General features: G+C 32.9%; 1 protein-coding gene across 8 annotated transcripts in view; it reads right to left on the bottom strand.

Annotated features, from left to right (window-relative positions):
* The window catches only part of LOC119638468 (nuclear localization sequence-binding protein), a 255,425-nt gene that overhangs the window by 47,900 nt on the left and 190,001 nt on the right, over positions 1 to 17,524 (bottom strand). Inside the window, exon 1 of one of the 8 annotated variants that reach the window (XM_038035266.1) lies at positions 8,521 to 9,343. The exons of the other annotated variants lie outside the window; for them this stretch is intronic. Within the exon in view, the coding sequence (XP_037891194.1) occupies positions 8,521 to 8,558 (38 nt within the window). The 5' untranslated portion in view covers positions 8,559 to 9,343. Of the gene's footprint in view, positions 1 to 8,520; positions 9,344 to 17,524 lie in introns of those variants that run through there. 8 annotated transcript variants of the gene reach the window in all.

Here is a 17,524-nt window from a genome sequence, read left to right as displayed (position 1 = left end):
CGTTTTTTTTTTTTTTTTTTTCAAAATAAAATAAGAGTTCTTTTCGTTACAAGGACTTGAACAGCAAAAAAAAAAAAAATATATATATATATATGAAAGAAAAAAAAAGTGCAACGGAAGTGGTCCTCAAACGGAGGTTGAAGTAATGACAGTAGAACTAAACTAAACAAATAATAGCTAAAGCAGACAAGAATTGAATACTACTGCATAGCGTACGCTCTATGCACTCACATTCGAATGGTAAAACTAACATTTAAATGCCAACAACAGTACATTAGCAATTTTTCCTTCTTTGCTCCTCTTTTTCCATTTTTCAAGATAAAAAAAATTCTACTGCAGCCACTTGAAAAAAAAAGCGAAAAAAATGTGTGTTAGAGCGTAAAGTATTCTATAACTTTGTTTTTGTAGTTGTTATTGTACTTTTTCAGTTATCTTTTTGTTAATGTATTTTCACTTGGAAACAAGTGGATGACAAGTTATGTACTTCAGTGGATGTTAATATCAGGAGAAGTCTTAGTTTTATGTGAAATAAAGGAAGAGAGAGAAAAGGGAAAGAAAGAAAGAAAGAAAGAGAGAGAGAAAGAGAGAGTGGTACAGAAAAAAGAAAGTCTATTACCGTAACAATGATTTGAATACGATATATATATATTCTCCAAATATTCCTACAAAAGGTTCAAAGATACATTACAATATAGAAAAGTTTGAAAAGCTTTTTCTCTCAAGCTACTTTCTTCACCTTTAATACTACATTTTACAGCACTACATGAGAATGTATGAATTAAAGTATGTTTCATTTTTTACGCAATAGAGTGCGTTGCTTGTCAAGTCAATCCTACAATGTTACTATAAAACTTTTGCTTAAATCAATGGTTTTTGTCATGGCTAGGAAGAAAGTGTTGTCATAAATAAATATAATTTTTTGAAGATTATCAATTGGTAACCGCGCTACCGCTTTCGCAGTGGTGCTGTCAAAGAGGAACAAATTGGGGACTTTTGCCGATGGCTTTGCAAATTAGCATAGATGTAAACATAAATATAATTAGATAAATGATATTTGAATTTAAAAATGCTACACATTTTGGAGTCAAATAATAATAATAAACAATAATTTTTGAGAAAAATTACAATAAAAAAAGTTAGTATAAAAGTAAACAAGCTTGTTTATTGATAGAAGAATTACATTAGATATATGTGTAGATCTATATATATATTAGATAAATTTTTGTGAATATATTCCAATTTTACAACAACTGTTTGTTTTTCATTTCTTACAAAATTGTATAAGCCAATATTGCAAATAGTGACGTCTAACTTAAGAAGCAAGGCCCATAATTTTTTTTTTCGCTGGAAGGAAGGGTAATACAATAACAAATACCGTTTTAGGTAGCATAAAGTGACAACACCGCAATGTTTAACTGAAGAAGCCCTGCGGCAAGCAGCATAGCTACACCAAATTTGATTTTAAAACAAATCGTTTAGCCTACATATCTATAGCAAGGGCAAGACTTTAAAAATATGGTATTTTTTTGCATTTTGCAAGCTTTTGAGTGAGAAAGTTCAATTGCCGACATAAAAAAAAAGAAAAAAAATCCCTTTTACTAATAAAACTTTTTACGTATTCTTGTAGTATATGTTGCTCTCAAAATATGGCGTTATATGGAAAGGCGTCGAAAAGGCGGTCTGATCTGCATCATTTTCAATAGCGACTATAAGCTGAACACAAGAAAACAAAAGGGCCAAACGGATAGACCATCCCACAATTATTCATAAATCGACGTTTCAAAGGACAACACTGTAAGTCAATTGATCGAAAAACGAGTCCGATCTAAATTATTTTTAATAGCGTTCGTGCGTCAAAACACGTCGGTGTACCAAATTTTTTCCAAATATCTTTAAAATTGCGGCCTATAGGTTGAACAAAAGGAAACAAGGCAGACGGATAGACAGACAGTTTTCAGTACTGTAGACAGAATTTAAATCAATGCAAGAGGTGCTTCTGCATTGATCGGTACAATGAAAGCTTGGTTTATCTCAAGTCCTTGTGAGTGTTACATACATCCGCATATAACTTAATACACCCACCAAATGGTGTAGGTTATTTCATTCTTGACTTATTAAAAGATCAGTTAAGTCAACGAACGACAAGTTGATATAAAAAAAAACATTAATTTAAAATTCAAATCGCTTTCGTGTACCGAAAAGGGTACACAAAGCATGAATATGTCATCTGCTCATAAATCGCTTGTCAGGCAATGGGGTGAAGTTAATTAACTGGTCAAATGCATGCAATTTTGAATCATTTTAACGCTTTTAATGCGTTCTTGGAACATTTTATAATCAACTGCCAAATTATGCCCTATGTAGGGTAAGAGGAAGAAATATAACTTCATAGGTTTTTTTTTTTTGATATGATCAATCATTCAGGGAGATATTTTCTATTCGTCTAACACGGCAACGGTGAGAAAGAATTGAAGAAAAAGAAAGATGTAGGAAGGTGTTGGCTGCAACCTAGCGGATGTTTGATCAATCAGGAATTATTATACCTTTACCGACTAAACATTCATTTCATTCCTTTCTGGAGATGTTTTGACGAAATTTGATATACCGCCCAATGTACATGACTGGTGGGATGTACGCAACATCCAAAAAGACTTGAAATAATCACCTTTTATTATAACGATCGTTTCAGAAGCACTTACCAAATCGATACAAGCCTGTTTATTTGTCGGGCCGTCTTCGGGCTTTTTTGCGTTCAATCTATAGGTCGCAGGCTCGAGGCAGATCCAATTTTTAATTCTCATAAATCCACGTTTTATTATAAGTTTATTATAATTTAGAATCATTTGCTAAGTCAATCTGTTCCTTGTTTTCAACTTACAGGTCTCAGCTTCTGATGAAATTTGGTATAACAACATGTTCTGGCTCAAGGACGAATGCCATTGAAAATGATTCAGGTCGGACCACTTGTTCGACTCCTTCCCATATAAAGACTTCTTTTGAAAAATCTTCATAGGGATAACTGTGTTAAACAAAGTGGAATAAACTGTTTAAAGGTATAGCGGGCAGGGCAATGTTTTTTGTTGTTTTATTAAAAAATATTCGAATAATATTTCTTATCGCAATCAAAAAGCGTTTATAATTCGTATGCAAAACTTTTCATGCAACGTTTTTTTTTTGGACAGACGGACAAAACTATTCCAAGCTAACTAATTTTTAACAAGTCAATGAATGTCGGTCTATAAGTGTCAACCTGAGGATTTATTTGTAGGATACATTTCGCCTTTTTACGTTAAAATGAATTTAAATTTCATTAAAAATTCGAAGCAAAGAAAAAAAACAAAATATATATATATATATATATATATATATATATATATGGTTTCAAATAATTTAAAAGTACTTATTGCTTATATTCTTTAACAGTTAACCGCATCGCATAATTCCTCAAGTGTTTATGGCCTGACAACAGAAAAGGCATAAAATAATTCAGAAGTGAGAAACTAGTCGGTTGGTTGGTAAATAAATTGTAAGCATTACTTAAGTGGGAACTTAAAAAACCTAATTTCAAGCTTACTTTGCTTGCTTGCTTGGTTTTTTTTATTTTTGCTTTTTTTTTGCCTATCCTGCCCAACTGCTGCTAACTGCCAATGAAGCAACAGCGTCACAGTGTCTATATAACAGGTTATATATGTATATATATATATATATATATATACATATATACATATATATATATATATATACATATATGTATATGTATTTATATATATGCACATGCAAGGGTATATGTAGGTGTCTATATACTATGTAAATAACAAGCATCAGGAAGTATGACTGTATGACTAACAGATATGAAAAAAACAAAGAGAAAAAGAAAAAAAATTCAAAGAGAGAAGAAAGAAAGAAAAAAACGCCACAGGATACTAAACAAAAGGTACTTCAGAAGTAAAGGCAAAGCGAGGCGAAGAACGTAATGATGATATTTGATGATGACGTTAAATGGTTTTTTTTTTTTTTTTTTTTTTTTTGATACATTTTTATACATATTTTATTTTCTTTCATATCAACTTGAAATGAAAGTTATTACCCTCGCATATAGAAGGAAGGCATCATGCGGCAAAAAAAAAAAAGAAAACAAAAAAACCCAAGAACGAAAAGAATAGAAAAAATATAGAAAAATATGAGAATAAGAAGAAAAAGATGAGAGTTCATCGGCGAAGCACAGACACTGAACTGGCACGTTTGCTTAGGTTGAATGATATCAATGGTTACTTATGATGCTTATTGACAAACGCTTGTAACTTCAAAATTGCTGATAGAACAGCAGGCGGAATGACTAGCTGTCGATGTCTGTCATATCTCGGTCTTGTCCTTCACTTTTCAACCATCAACTCAACCCATTTTTTGGGTGTGAATATTATTACAAAATAATTTTAAGATACTTTGTATGCGCGGTTGGAATCGTTTTTTTTTTTTTTTTTTTTTAATGTAAAGAATTTTTTTTGTAGAGATGCAATGCCTAGATATGATATATGGAATAAACAATAACTGAAGCCACGTTAATCAGGGGAAACCATTCAGGGTCATTCATTGAAAAATTTCGTAGTCTAATATTAAACGAACGTGACTTGATTTATATCTTAGTATGCAGTACACTTTTCATACCTTACATTACTTGTGGCGCGTGCGGATGTGTGTAACATTCAAAAGGACTTTAGATAGATTCACCTTTTTAAATAATTAATATACCAATCGATTCAGAAAATGATTCTAAGCCTGTCTGTCCGTCTGTCCGCCGGCCTAATGTCCACCCCATATAAATTAGTGTTCAATCCACAGGTTGTAATTTTCGAGATTTGTTGATGATTTGCCCGTCTGTCCGCCCGTCCACCCGTCCGTCCGTCTGTCTGATCCCTGCCCGTGTAAACTTATGTTCAACTTATAGGCCGTAATCATTGGTGGGTGTGACGAACTTTTTTTGAGAATGCTTGGGATTGGATCAATTTGTCGTCCAGTTCCCATATAGAGCCTCTTTTTGAAAAGTCATTATCTAAATAACTGTAAAGTAGCGTAGGGTACTTAATAATATAGACCTTTCACTTGCTTTGTTTTCTTTAAAATTCTCATAATATTCTTATAGTATAGTCCGCAACACTGTTGCTTTTTTTGTAGCCATCATTGAAGGAAACCTTTGAAACAGGCAGAAAGAATTTTCAGAGATTGTTTAAAGTATAAATATTCTTGAACAGCATTAAATTCCGTCTGTCTGTCTGTATGTAATGCCTGTTGTAAACATTCCCCTGGCCGTAAAAATGAAGCTATCGACTTCCAGTTTGGCAGAAACATTGAAAGGTTTTCCAAGAAGACTGGTATTGAAAATGGGCTAAGTTGGTCGAAGCATTTGCGGCAGTAACAGGTACGTTCAGAACTTTTCTGTTTTTAACTATTCACAAACTACAGCAGATAAACTTAACTAAAATTTGAAAGCATATTCTTTGGGCGATATTATAGAACCTGGGCGAAAATGGAAAAATTCGACGGCGCCCACTCAAAATTATAGTGTATCAAAATTTTATTTCTTTGTCAAAAAATCTGCGTACAGCGGATAACCAAGCTTCAAAAACTCCACAAGACATTCGCATTCTTGATCAGATTCGGCGTGGTCTTAAGCATGACCTGCTATTCGATTGTCCATCTGTCCGTGCGCTCAAATTTGTAGTATCCATGTAGTACGCCTACTACGATCGCACGCCTATGCAACAAGAACTGAAAACACCTTTGTTGCTTTTTACTCGTTCCTAATAAACTACAACGCGATACGCGATATAAATTTCTACTTTTATTCTAACAGATAGCCACGCCCACCTAATATTATGGAGTATAGAAATTTAGTTCTAGTGGTCATCACTCCGGGAATGGCCATTGTATATGTGTATAAACGCGATAATGGTCAGTAAGAAGGAGATGTGAGGTAGAGTGTAGCGTAGCCAGTAGGATGTATACTCCTTCGCATGCATACGGGTCTGCTGATATGATAGTCGTGGTCTTTATCTACTTGACTACACAGGAGTCCAAACAATGACAAATGTTTCAAAAAGAAAAATTTCTTCAAGTTCGGAGTCCAAGCAATAACAGAAGGGGATAGGTGAGTATGGTGTATTTTCCAATTATAAAGTAATTCTTACAATTTGACGATTGCAAGAGAACCCTTCAAAATCGTTCCTTTCAAAATCGTTCGTTCTTTGCAAAAAATTGATTCTTCCCTTCCGTTAGCTTTCATTCAATTTCTTTGAAAGATGTAAGTAATTTGTTCCCGTTATTACTTTAAATAATGTTCCGTCGATTGGAGTTTTGTTATTATAATGTTTGCAAATCAAATTTATAATGTAAGATGGGGTATGTCTCATCCATAGCTTTAAGTCATTGTCAGTTTCATTTCTTCTTAAGCGATATAAATGTTATCGAGAAAGCGTAAAGAGGGACGGACAAATAGACTTCTTACATAAAAATTATTAGCTAAGCTAGCACGGTCGTCGCAAGAATGAAACTATGGACTTCAAATTTGACAACAACATCGGAAATTGTTGCATGCAGTTCAAGAACGTGGCGGCAATGTAGCGTAAACTCATAACAAGTCTGCTTTCAAGAACAAAAAAAGAAAAAAAAACCTTTTTTTTTTTTCTTGCTGATTAGTTATAAACTAAAAAGATATAAATTTGCGTATTCCTTTTTTATCCCTTGTGGGCTTTTAGTTTTTATATCTTACACCTCTGGGTACATTATGGGTACATTATGTTTTTGTGGATGCACGCAGCACTTCGAAAGACTTGAGATAGGTCCGTTTTTTATTGTACCGGGAAAAAACAAGATTTTTAAATCGATCTAAGCTTCTTTGCCTGTCTGTCCGTCCGTCCATCCGTCCGTCCGTCTTGTATTCTTGTGTTTAACTCATTGACCGGAATTTTTGAGAAATTTTTCTGAAATTTTGTGCAAAGATATATTTTGGCTAAAGAACGAACGGACCACTTTTTCGAACCATCTCTCTATAAATCCTTATTTTAAAAAATCGTCGCATGTGCAACTATATTAAACGAAGTGGTGTAGTGTAGGCTGTTTAATGGCTTACTGCTTGCTGCATATTAAAGATTCTTAGAAAATATACTTTCAAGTAATTCTTGGTATTTTCAGAATATTTTAGTTATTGTGGGCTGACTATGCCCATCTTTGTATAATGTTTTCAAAAGCACGTATGGCTGTATTCAATGAGTTTTAACTTTCTTCCTCAATTTCTCAAAGTTCGAGAACTCTTATAGCAGCTGGAAGGAGGAACAGACATGGAGGAAGCGTTATAAAAATATAGTTACTAGGAATCGTTCCTTCCTCCTCGATATGACCAAAAACAATTGGTTTGTCAGTTGATAGAATTACAAATTGGAATCAATAAAAATTTCCAGAACGAATTACATATAAAAATACGAAAATGTATGCAAAACTCAGCAAGACTTTGGGCTCTATCGCTTCAGAATCGCTTTCAGAATCACTTTAAGCTTGTCTTGTGATATTTTGAACGAATTTTGGTACATTGAGTGGAATTGGAAAACTTTTGCGACCGCTTCCCATATAAGGCATTATTGTGAAAAGTTGTCATATGACTAACTGCAAGGTTGTGTAGGGTATTTAATGGTGCGCCGGGACCCACTAGAGATGTTTTTACTTATTATTTTTCAATTATAATTACTATCATTAACAATAAGAATAAAAATAACGGTATTTATGATGTATAGATACTTCTTTTTGTTTCATATAACTGCCTGCCGTGAAGTGTTAACTCCGCATTGCCTGAAAGGGGTACGTGACGGGGACGAACACCGAGTTAGTGATCGCGATTCTTATCTACTCGCTTACTCATACAGATTATCTGCGAGTCTGCAAACGCCAGCCATGGACAATGAAATGCAACCATGGACCGGTAAGATCACTTTTACTCTACTAAAAGTGAGAGCCGTCTAATGGGTCATTATTTCTTTATATCAGACACCCAACTGCAATCAAATTCCATACGAAGCAAAAAAAAAAATAATCACAACAACTCTTAACAGCATAAGATAGATAGATGCAATGATGGATATGATGAAGATTCGGTCACAGTTGAATGTAATTTCCTTGGTTGTCTTTAATTGAAATTAAGTTTTAAAAAAAAAAAAAAAAAAAAAAAAAAAAATTATTTTAAGTTTTTTTTTTTTTTGTAGAAGAATCTAAGGAAAGCATAGCAAATTTTCATTGCCTTCGAGCAGTGAGATTATAAATGTAAGTTTGTAATAATTGTAATGCTCTACTGCTGGCTGTTGCTGCTTTCATGCTCTTGCGTTTTGTATTTAAGAACATCAACAAAAGAATTATTAATGATCTGTAGCAAAATGAATTTATGCTGACAGCAAAATATCTTTAGCGGCTCGACGGATGTATTGTAGACATCAAATGATTGAGTAGAATATAAACAATATTATATGCACAACTCACCTTATCATCTCCCAGATATTATCGATGCGAGTAATCATGTATGTGTAACGTTTGAGTATAAAATAATTCGAAATGAGAATGTCAGCAAATTTGTAGGTTTTTTATGATGTTTTTTTTTTCTCTTTTTTTTTTTTTTTCTTTCCTTTTTCCATTCAAAACAGTAAAGTGCTCTTCAGTGATGATAATATGCGATAGTAAAGCATGTCTAAGTGCTTGTAAGCAAACATACACATAAACATACACACACACACATACACACACACACACACAGATGCAAACGCATATAAACGCATAAACATACACACTTATGTGTTAGTATGCGGTTAGGAAGAGAAATATACATACAAGCGTTTTCTATTTTGTATTTGTTGAGGGGATTTTAGCGAACAACAATACATATTAGAAAGTGAGCAACATGAACATTGGTACAGTGAGTGAAAAACAAAACAAAAAAAAATGAAATGCAAACAACATATATAATATATGTAAAAAATATTTTGTGTTTGATTGTTTCTCCTACAGCAAGAAGAATGACGCGATAAGAAGAAACAGAGTTGCATGTTTAATGCATAGTAAACACTATACCTTACCTCTAACGTTTCTCTTTTTGTTGTTTGCTACCGCTCTACCGCTTTCTATGCACAGACAATGTTGCTTTATGTTGCTGCTTTATTTCAATAGGTTTTTTTTTTTTTTTTTCTGCATAAAAGCATATGTAAAGGATGATGCAGATAAACATGTTGCCAATAAGCTTAAAGTGATAACTTTTTTCCTTATAGTCTTCACTAATAATAATAATCATAATAATAATAATAAAAATAATAATAATAATTTTTTTTTTCTTTTTAAAGCAAAAAAACAAAAAAAATTTGTTTCCCCCATTTTATAATAATAAAAATTTTAAACACTTTGTCACGTTTTTTTTTTTTTTTTTTAATAAATTTTCTGCATTTTATATATGAAACAGAAAACAACAAAAAAAAAAAAAGAGGAAAAGTTTCATATTCCTTAAGATTCATCTTAAATCGAGTAAAGCGAGTAAGTAAACCGAGTTACAGGCAATGGACGGAAATCTATACATAAGTGTCTGAGAGGCTTTTTCCTTTTACACGTTATGTCTTGCTTTTTTTTTGTTTTTTCTTCCTACTGGAAATGCATACATACCTAAAGAGGGAACTTACCTTCTCCTACTATTTTTTTTTTTTTTTTTTTTTTTTTTTTTTTTTGTATTTGTTAGAATATTGAAAAAGTGTTATTGTTACACATCATCTTTTCATATTTTTATTCCTTTTGTTCTCCCGTTTCTTGCACATATACATTTACGTACCTGCAATGAAAAAATAAAAAAAATTGAAAAATTTTATTAAAAATTTTATCTTAACGTATCTATGTAAAATGTAAATAGAGTTTCGGTTTGGTTTTTTTCTCTTTCTCTTTCTCTTTCCTTTTTTTTTTTTTTTGTGCATTTCTCCTTTCATTTTTTTTGCTTTTTCAACCCAGTTAGCAGAGAGAATTTATTTTTATTAAAATATTGCTGAAGCATAGATATAAATACGAATTACTTTTATAGAAGAGAAAATTTCACTTTTTATATCCTACAACAATTATGGCACAAAATTGATATAAATTCATCTTTTCTTGTACCGATCGATTCAGAATCATCTTCTAAGCTTGCCTGTTCAACTGTCCCCATGGTTTTCTTGTGTGTGAACTGTTTTCTGAACCGATCTAAGCTTATGTGTCCGTCTGTTAAGAACCGCTTGGGATAGATGCATCTCTTATTACATTTGTCGATTCGCAATCACGTTCTGAATCACTTTCTTAATCGACCTAATCGTTCTTCTGGTTTTCATGTTTGTGAATCACTTTTTGAATCGATCTAAGTCTGTCTGTCCATCCATACATCTTGTTTTCTTGGGTGTGAATCATATTCTGCATCGATCTAAGTCTGTCTGTCCATCCATACATCTTGTTTTCGTGTGTCTGAGTCATTTTCTGTGTCGATCTAAGTCTGTCTGTCCGTTTGTTAAGTTAAGTTTGAATGAATATAACAGCGGGAGGGGCTTGAGATAGATGTTTTTCTTATTATACCGATGGATTCAGAATTACTTTTTGAATCGATTTAAGTTTGTGTGTCCGTCCAATCGCCCGTCCTGTTTTCTTGTGCTTGTTAGTGCATTTGATAAGTTAAGCTCTGTTGGACGTAATACCCAGAAAGGCTTGTGATAGATGCATCTCTTATTACACCGAGCGTTTCAGAATCACCTCTCGAATTACTTTCTAACTGATCTAAACTCGTCTGTCTGCCTATCCGCCCGTCTTGTTTTCATGTATGTGAATCACTTTCTGAATCGATTTATGTTTGTCAGTCCGTCTTGTTGTTCGCAAATTTTGGAATATCTTGATGAAATTTGATACACCTGGACATGATTTGGTTCAAGGATGCACTATATTGAAAATGGTTCGCTTCCGGACCACTTTCACTTGTTTTTTTTTTCTTAAATAATGTCGAATAAAAATATTATTAGCAAAATTTAATTGAACGATGATGGTTCTCCAATCAAAGATAAATGCTTAGTAAGTACTTGTTGGCAGTAAGCAAGTGAGAGCTATCCTTACTAAAGACTATAAGCTGTTAAAGCAACAATGTTATCGAAAACACTAGCTAGGATTTGGAAGAATAGTCCAATCATTACCTCTTTAAAAATAGAAATAAAGTCGAATTATTAATCCATTTAAGTATTAAAAGTTAATACCATGCTTATGATATCATTTATAAAATTACAATCTAATGACGTCAATGACATATTGATGACAAAAATGACAAAGTGTACACCGCATCGAGGCTTCGGGCTTTACAGTCTTACAGTCGAGTTAGCCTTGAAGAGTAGATAATAGGACACAGGCGTTTCGATCGCGATGATAGAAACGATATAAGCAAGTGTGACACACAAACCGACTGTAGTCAAAGTATAGTGAGATTTTTAATAGGTGTATGCGAGGTAAGCACCATAGTGACAATGGCATTAAAATGGATGATCGAAACGCTCTTGAGACTGTTTAACGAACATTCGCTTAGGATGGTAGGAACAGCATAAACTACATGATAGCTAAACGAGTTATATTAAGATTTGTCATGTGAAGGTGAACGAGCAAAGGCTTTGATAACGAAATCGCGCGCAGGCTGAACTAATGCAACAAAGAATGGACTTGCTTAACATCTGGTTTCTTTCTGAGTCTTCAAATTTGGGCTTGTCCAACCAGCATAACCAGCATGCTTGTGATATGGGTTTCGTGATGTCACTTAGGAAGTCGTGCACTCAATTAAACGGACTGGCATTATAAAGAAAATTGCAGTTAAAACTCATAGTTTCATGGTCATGCCTTGATATAATAAATCTACTAAGCTAATCGCTTAATGGAGGGATTAGTTAGTTTTTTTTTTTTTTATTATTATTATTATTATTATATATGTTGTATGTGTTTGAAAGACGTTTTAATTTTTAAATTTATTTGAAGTTTTTCAAATTTATTTCAATTTAATTCTGTTGACATAGATTTGCTTCTTTTCGTTTTTTTTTTTTTTTTTGTCTTTCTGTTAAGTGATCGAAAAAGAAAGAAAAAGGAAAACCTGCATAAAATTTGTTTGATTTCTTGCATATACAAACTGTGTTTGAATATCGTATAAAATCAAATCAAGTGTAAATTGCTGCTTCTATTGCTACTGTTACTGCAGAGCAGATGCGGCAATTGCTGCTGCTGCTGCTGCTGCCGTTGCCGTTGCTGTAGCCAAGATTTTCAAAAAAAAAAAAAAAGATAAAAGTATTGCTGCTGGTTGCATAAAGGTAAAGCTTGGTTTTGAAGCGATCAAATTTCGATTGTCTTAACAAAGTGCAATTTACACTGCATCCGTACGCTTTACTTTATGCTACACAACATTGTTTAAATGCTATAGCGTATAGGATAACCGAAAATTATCCATCTTTGGTTGCGGTTTACACAAACAAAGGTAACACCTAAGAAAATTATATTTTCATCTACGCCAAAGACCAAAAATGAAACTACATTTTTATGCTCTAGAATATGAAATGGGCGTGGCTAATTTTTTCTATCTTCAAAATGAAACTTTTTGTCGCATAGGCTTGTGGGCGTTAAAGCAATATCTTCATTTTCGCTAAAGGGAGAATATTTACCACGCAGTACTACGCAAACAGTTAGATGGACAGACGAGCACCCGGATGCGTTTAGGTGCAATTCAAATTTGAAAATTGTCAAAAATTTATATACTTTATAGGATCATTGAAACTTGCTTCTCCGCTTTATAAAGTTATTGAAAAAAATTAAACTTTGATACTTTGATATAATATTGGGTGGGCGTGGTCAATTTGTTCCATACCAATTTCCAATGCAAGTGCTACAGCATCGATCATAGCATAAGCATTCAAATTTTTGTACATTTATCTGCTATAGTTTATGAGTACTGGGCTTCCTTCCTTTTGAAACACAGAGATGTTCTCAGTTTACGTAGTACTGTGAGCATGTCCTTGGATCGACTTGGCCCGTTTTGGCCCAACTTTTTTGGCTCAATTTTGAAGTCGATAGCTACATTTTTCCGACCAGGTGTATGTTTAGGACTGATATTGGACAGACGGACAGGCACAAAGACGGCAGAAAGCAGAAAGACGGACAGGCGGACACATAGATACACAGATGGACTGACGGACATGCTTAAATCGATTTAGAATTTGATGCCCGATTCAAGGATATGAATACTTGAGGGCGGGCGTTAAAAACGTTTCGACAAAATGAATAATGGGGAGTAAAAAGGATGAAACAAGGAAATAATCAATGATAAACTACTGCACGCAAGAAAAGTAATTGAGAGAAACTATAGTGTAATTGTGGGACATTTGATATTTCTTCTCATTGCCATTGTAATTGTTGTTGTTATTAGTGTTCTTGCTCATGTTGTTGTGATTGCGGTAAAAATTTGTGGCAATTGTCCAAATAATTTGCTGTAATTACTATTGACGAAACACTTTTATATGAGACGAAGAACGCATTTGATTGACAATAATCATCATCATGCCGTTCATGTTGTTTGTACTTAGTAAGGCACCGATACTGTTTGCTGTAATTAAACAACAGCAGCAGCAACAATAATAACAACAACAACAACAACAATAACCACAATGAGAAAAGGATATATCCCAACTAGTTTTATGAGGCTTTCTTGCATTCGCTTGCGTTCGAAAGGTTATTGGGTTTACTTTTATCTTCCGATTTCATTTCCATCACATATATATATATATATATGTACCGCATCATACATAATTATAGATAATTAGGTCATCATTGCCTTGGAGATTTGCAATCATCATTTGCATTTACCGATAATACTCTATTGTAATCAAATTATTATTTGCTTTTCCTTTCCGAAAAATGCAAAACTTTTCGTTTTACTTTCATTACATAATCAAATAAATCTGTTTCAAAAGGAACAACAAACATCAATAGAAGAAGAAGAAGAATTGGGTCAAAGCAGCAACGCACAAGGATGCATTTTATTATATAAATTTTGTAAAATGCATTTAATTTTCAAATTACAATAACGCGGTATCAACAACAACAATTACAATAAAAGCAAAGAGGAACGAATTAAAGAAAATGTCTTTTATTTGCACTTTGGCAAGCTGATGATAAAGTTTTAAGATGATAAAAAGCATGTAATCAATGACAGAATGACAGTGTGTGACAGTGTGTGTGTGTTTTACTTTCATCACTCAGAAGATGGAATACGTTTTTTAAAAGAAAAAAAAAAAGAAAGAAAACTTTTTGATAAAATTTGGCATCAAGCAATGCTGTAATTGAAAATGGTTCGGATCGGGCCATTTCTCCAATCCAAGGCCTTACTTCCAAAAGTCATTATATCGAAAAAAACGTTTGCAACTTTCGGCATAACCCACTGAGTAATAGCCTTTGGACATTCCAAATTGATATGAAAAATTTGATTCGACATCGGGTCATTTCGGGTCGGTGCATGGTCAAAAAGGTTTAAGTTTCCATTTCTTATGGCGAAAGTTGGTTCATAATAGAGTAAATTGATATAAAAATTAATTTGACCAAACTTGAACCACATGGAGCTATTTTTTGCACCCCACTTTATATAAGCTTTCTCATGAATAGTAAGCCTTTGAAAGACAAGATTTCATTTTCATAAATAATATGAAAATTAACCCATAGGTGCAAATCAGCAAAAAAAAAAAAAAAAAAACAACGTGAAGGCATTTGGGTCAAATAGGTATATATTTTAGACCCCCTCATATATCAGGGTTATCATCTAAAACAAGCCTTTAGACGAAATGATGTAGGGCGTTTAAGGGTCGGTCGTGTCTAACTATAGTGATCTTACTTATTTTTAGTTGCTTCTAAGGTTGTGCGTTAATCGAAAGAAATATTTTGAAATTTTTTGTTTTCTTCATACTAATTTTGGCCTTATTTGTGCGCAAGTCACCCAGCCCTGATATGCCCTTTAATCCTTTCAATGCTTAAGTTCAAATTGTAGACTTACCTGGGACATTTTCAAATTCTTTTGCAGATTTGTAGGCGACATCTTCATTTTTGGTGAACGGGAGAATGTTTACCACCTATACTACACAGTTGGGCAGACGGACAGACGAGCGAACGGCCATGTTTAGATAACAACTTTATGAAGTTTTCTAGCTCGCTTCTGTGCATTATAAAGTTATTGAAAAAAAAATTGAATTTTGGTACACTATAAAATTAGGTAGGCGTAGTCAATTTTTGTACAGTTACTACAACATCGCCCATAGAATGTACATTCAAATTTTTGTAGATGATGAATAATGCAAAAAAAGCACACTTTTTTTATTTCTTTTGAAAAACCGAAGTGTTCTCAGTTTGCGTGACACTGCAAGTCCTGTCCTTGGACTGATTTGGTTCATTTTCCATACCAATCTGACAAATTTGCAGTCAATAGCTCAATATTTACGGGAATGTTTACAACGGACATTATATAGACGGACAGATGGACATTCTTAACTCGTTTCAGAACTTAACACTAATCAAGAATATATATATATATACTTTGTGGGATAGTTGAAGCTTCTTTCTGGAGAGTGCATACACATCTACGACTAATATGATACAAGTTGACTATCAAAAGTAATAAACTCCCCTTATGTAAGAAGAGTAATTTTTTTGTCTACATTACTAAATTCAATTTGCTTGTTAATCTATTAAAAAAAAAAATTTGTTGGTCTTTAAGAACAATGAAAAAGAAATGCACAAAAAAAAAATTGTGCAAAAAATATCGATGATACGATATAGAGGAAGATTTGGAAAGTTTTCAAAAGGTACAAGAGAATTGCAAAGAAAAGCCTTCAAAATGAACTAACACCCTGCTGAACTATATGCTCATGTATGTATAACAAACAGTTCATAATAATCCACCAACACATTATAATTAGTATTCATAAAAACAGCAGTAAAAACAACAACAATAACAACAAGAACAACGACAAGAACATCAACAGTGAAATAGTGAAAGAAGAAATGAAAAGAAGAAAAAAAAAAAAAAGAAAAAAAAATTATGTCTAAACATACAAAAAGAAAATAATAAATAGAAAAAAAAGTCATACACCAGTGTTTGTCTCATATTATGAGCGAACGACGCCAGGCGCACATATAAGTAACGTATGTACACAACGAGTATTATGTTATTTGAGCCTATTTTGCGAACAAAAAGATATACATTTATATATACCTATATATGAAAGATTTAAAGTCGTCAGCAAAAGCAGACTTTTACAAACATGTTATGTCTATACACAAATCCTCCCCTTCTCAATTGCTCTTTACTGCTTTCAAATGCATAACTGTGTGTTCATTTGTGAAAAGATTTCTATAAACGTACGTGGGTGTAAATGAAAGAGAAAAAAAACAAAAAAAAAAAAAACAAAAAAACTACTACTAGAAGCGCTACTACTACTGCTACTACTACTACTGCTACTGCTACTGCTACTGCTACTACTACTACTACTACTACTACTGTTACTCCTACCCATACATACAAGTTTGCGTTTAACAAAAACTGCTTATTTCAAATGCGCATACAGAGCATTGATACACACACATATGTATGTATATATACTTACCTACCAAAACGCACACTCATACGCATACGTAACATAAAATGGAAAATTAAAAAATTCTGTCATGTGTAAAATGCTCTTCCAACGGAATACTAAAAAAAAAAAAAAAAAAATCAACAATAACAACAACAACAACGCTACAAACAACAACAACAGCAGCAGCAGCAGTAACGACAACACCAACAAATAAGTTTTTCATATGGCCTCCCAAACAAGAAATTAGAAAAAAAAATAAACTGAAATATATATCTAAAAAGGAAATAATAGGAAAAAAAAAACAAAAAAAAAAAGATTAACAAAAACTACTAAAAGATTATTATTATTTTTTAAGGCATAAAACGAATTTTGAAAACTCGCATCTCGCTTTACAAATGAAATTTTTTAATACATTTTTTAAGCAAAAATTACAAAAAATTAAATTGAAACTAGAAATAAAAAGTAAAAATGATTAAAATTTCGTTAGCATTGAGAAGAAGTGAAAGAAGATGATTAGACGAAGAATGCGAAGAAGGTAGAGTATGGAAATGGGGGTGCGGTACAATTGTGCTTTCACTTGTACGCAATTTGATATGAGATAAGAATTTTTGAAATGAGTTGTGTTACAATGGACACTGCCTGCCGTAAAGACTTTCACAATACCGAACTTCAATACAAGACTTTCAATTTTTTTTTATTTCTTTAATGTTCATATATTTTGTAAATAAATTTACAAAGCATGGGTTTAAAGTGTGCCGGATAACTTAAATCGCATGCTTGCCTGCCTTGTAAGCGCTACTCGCATTTTAGATTTGAACCCGAGAACACAGACTTGATTGTTACGAGCTTTTCAT

Source organism: Glossina fuscipes, unplaced genomic scaffold, assembly GCF_014805625.2.
Source record: "Glossina fuscipes isolate IAEA_lab_2018 unplaced genomic scaffold, Yale_Gfus_2 90, whole genome shotgun sequence".
In the NCBI taxonomy this organism is placed as follows: Eukaryota; Metazoa; Arthropoda; class Insecta; order Diptera; family Glossinidae; genus Glossina; species Glossina fuscipes.
Note: the sequence above shows the minus strand (reverse complement) of the source record. Positions and strands in the feature narration are given on the sequence as shown.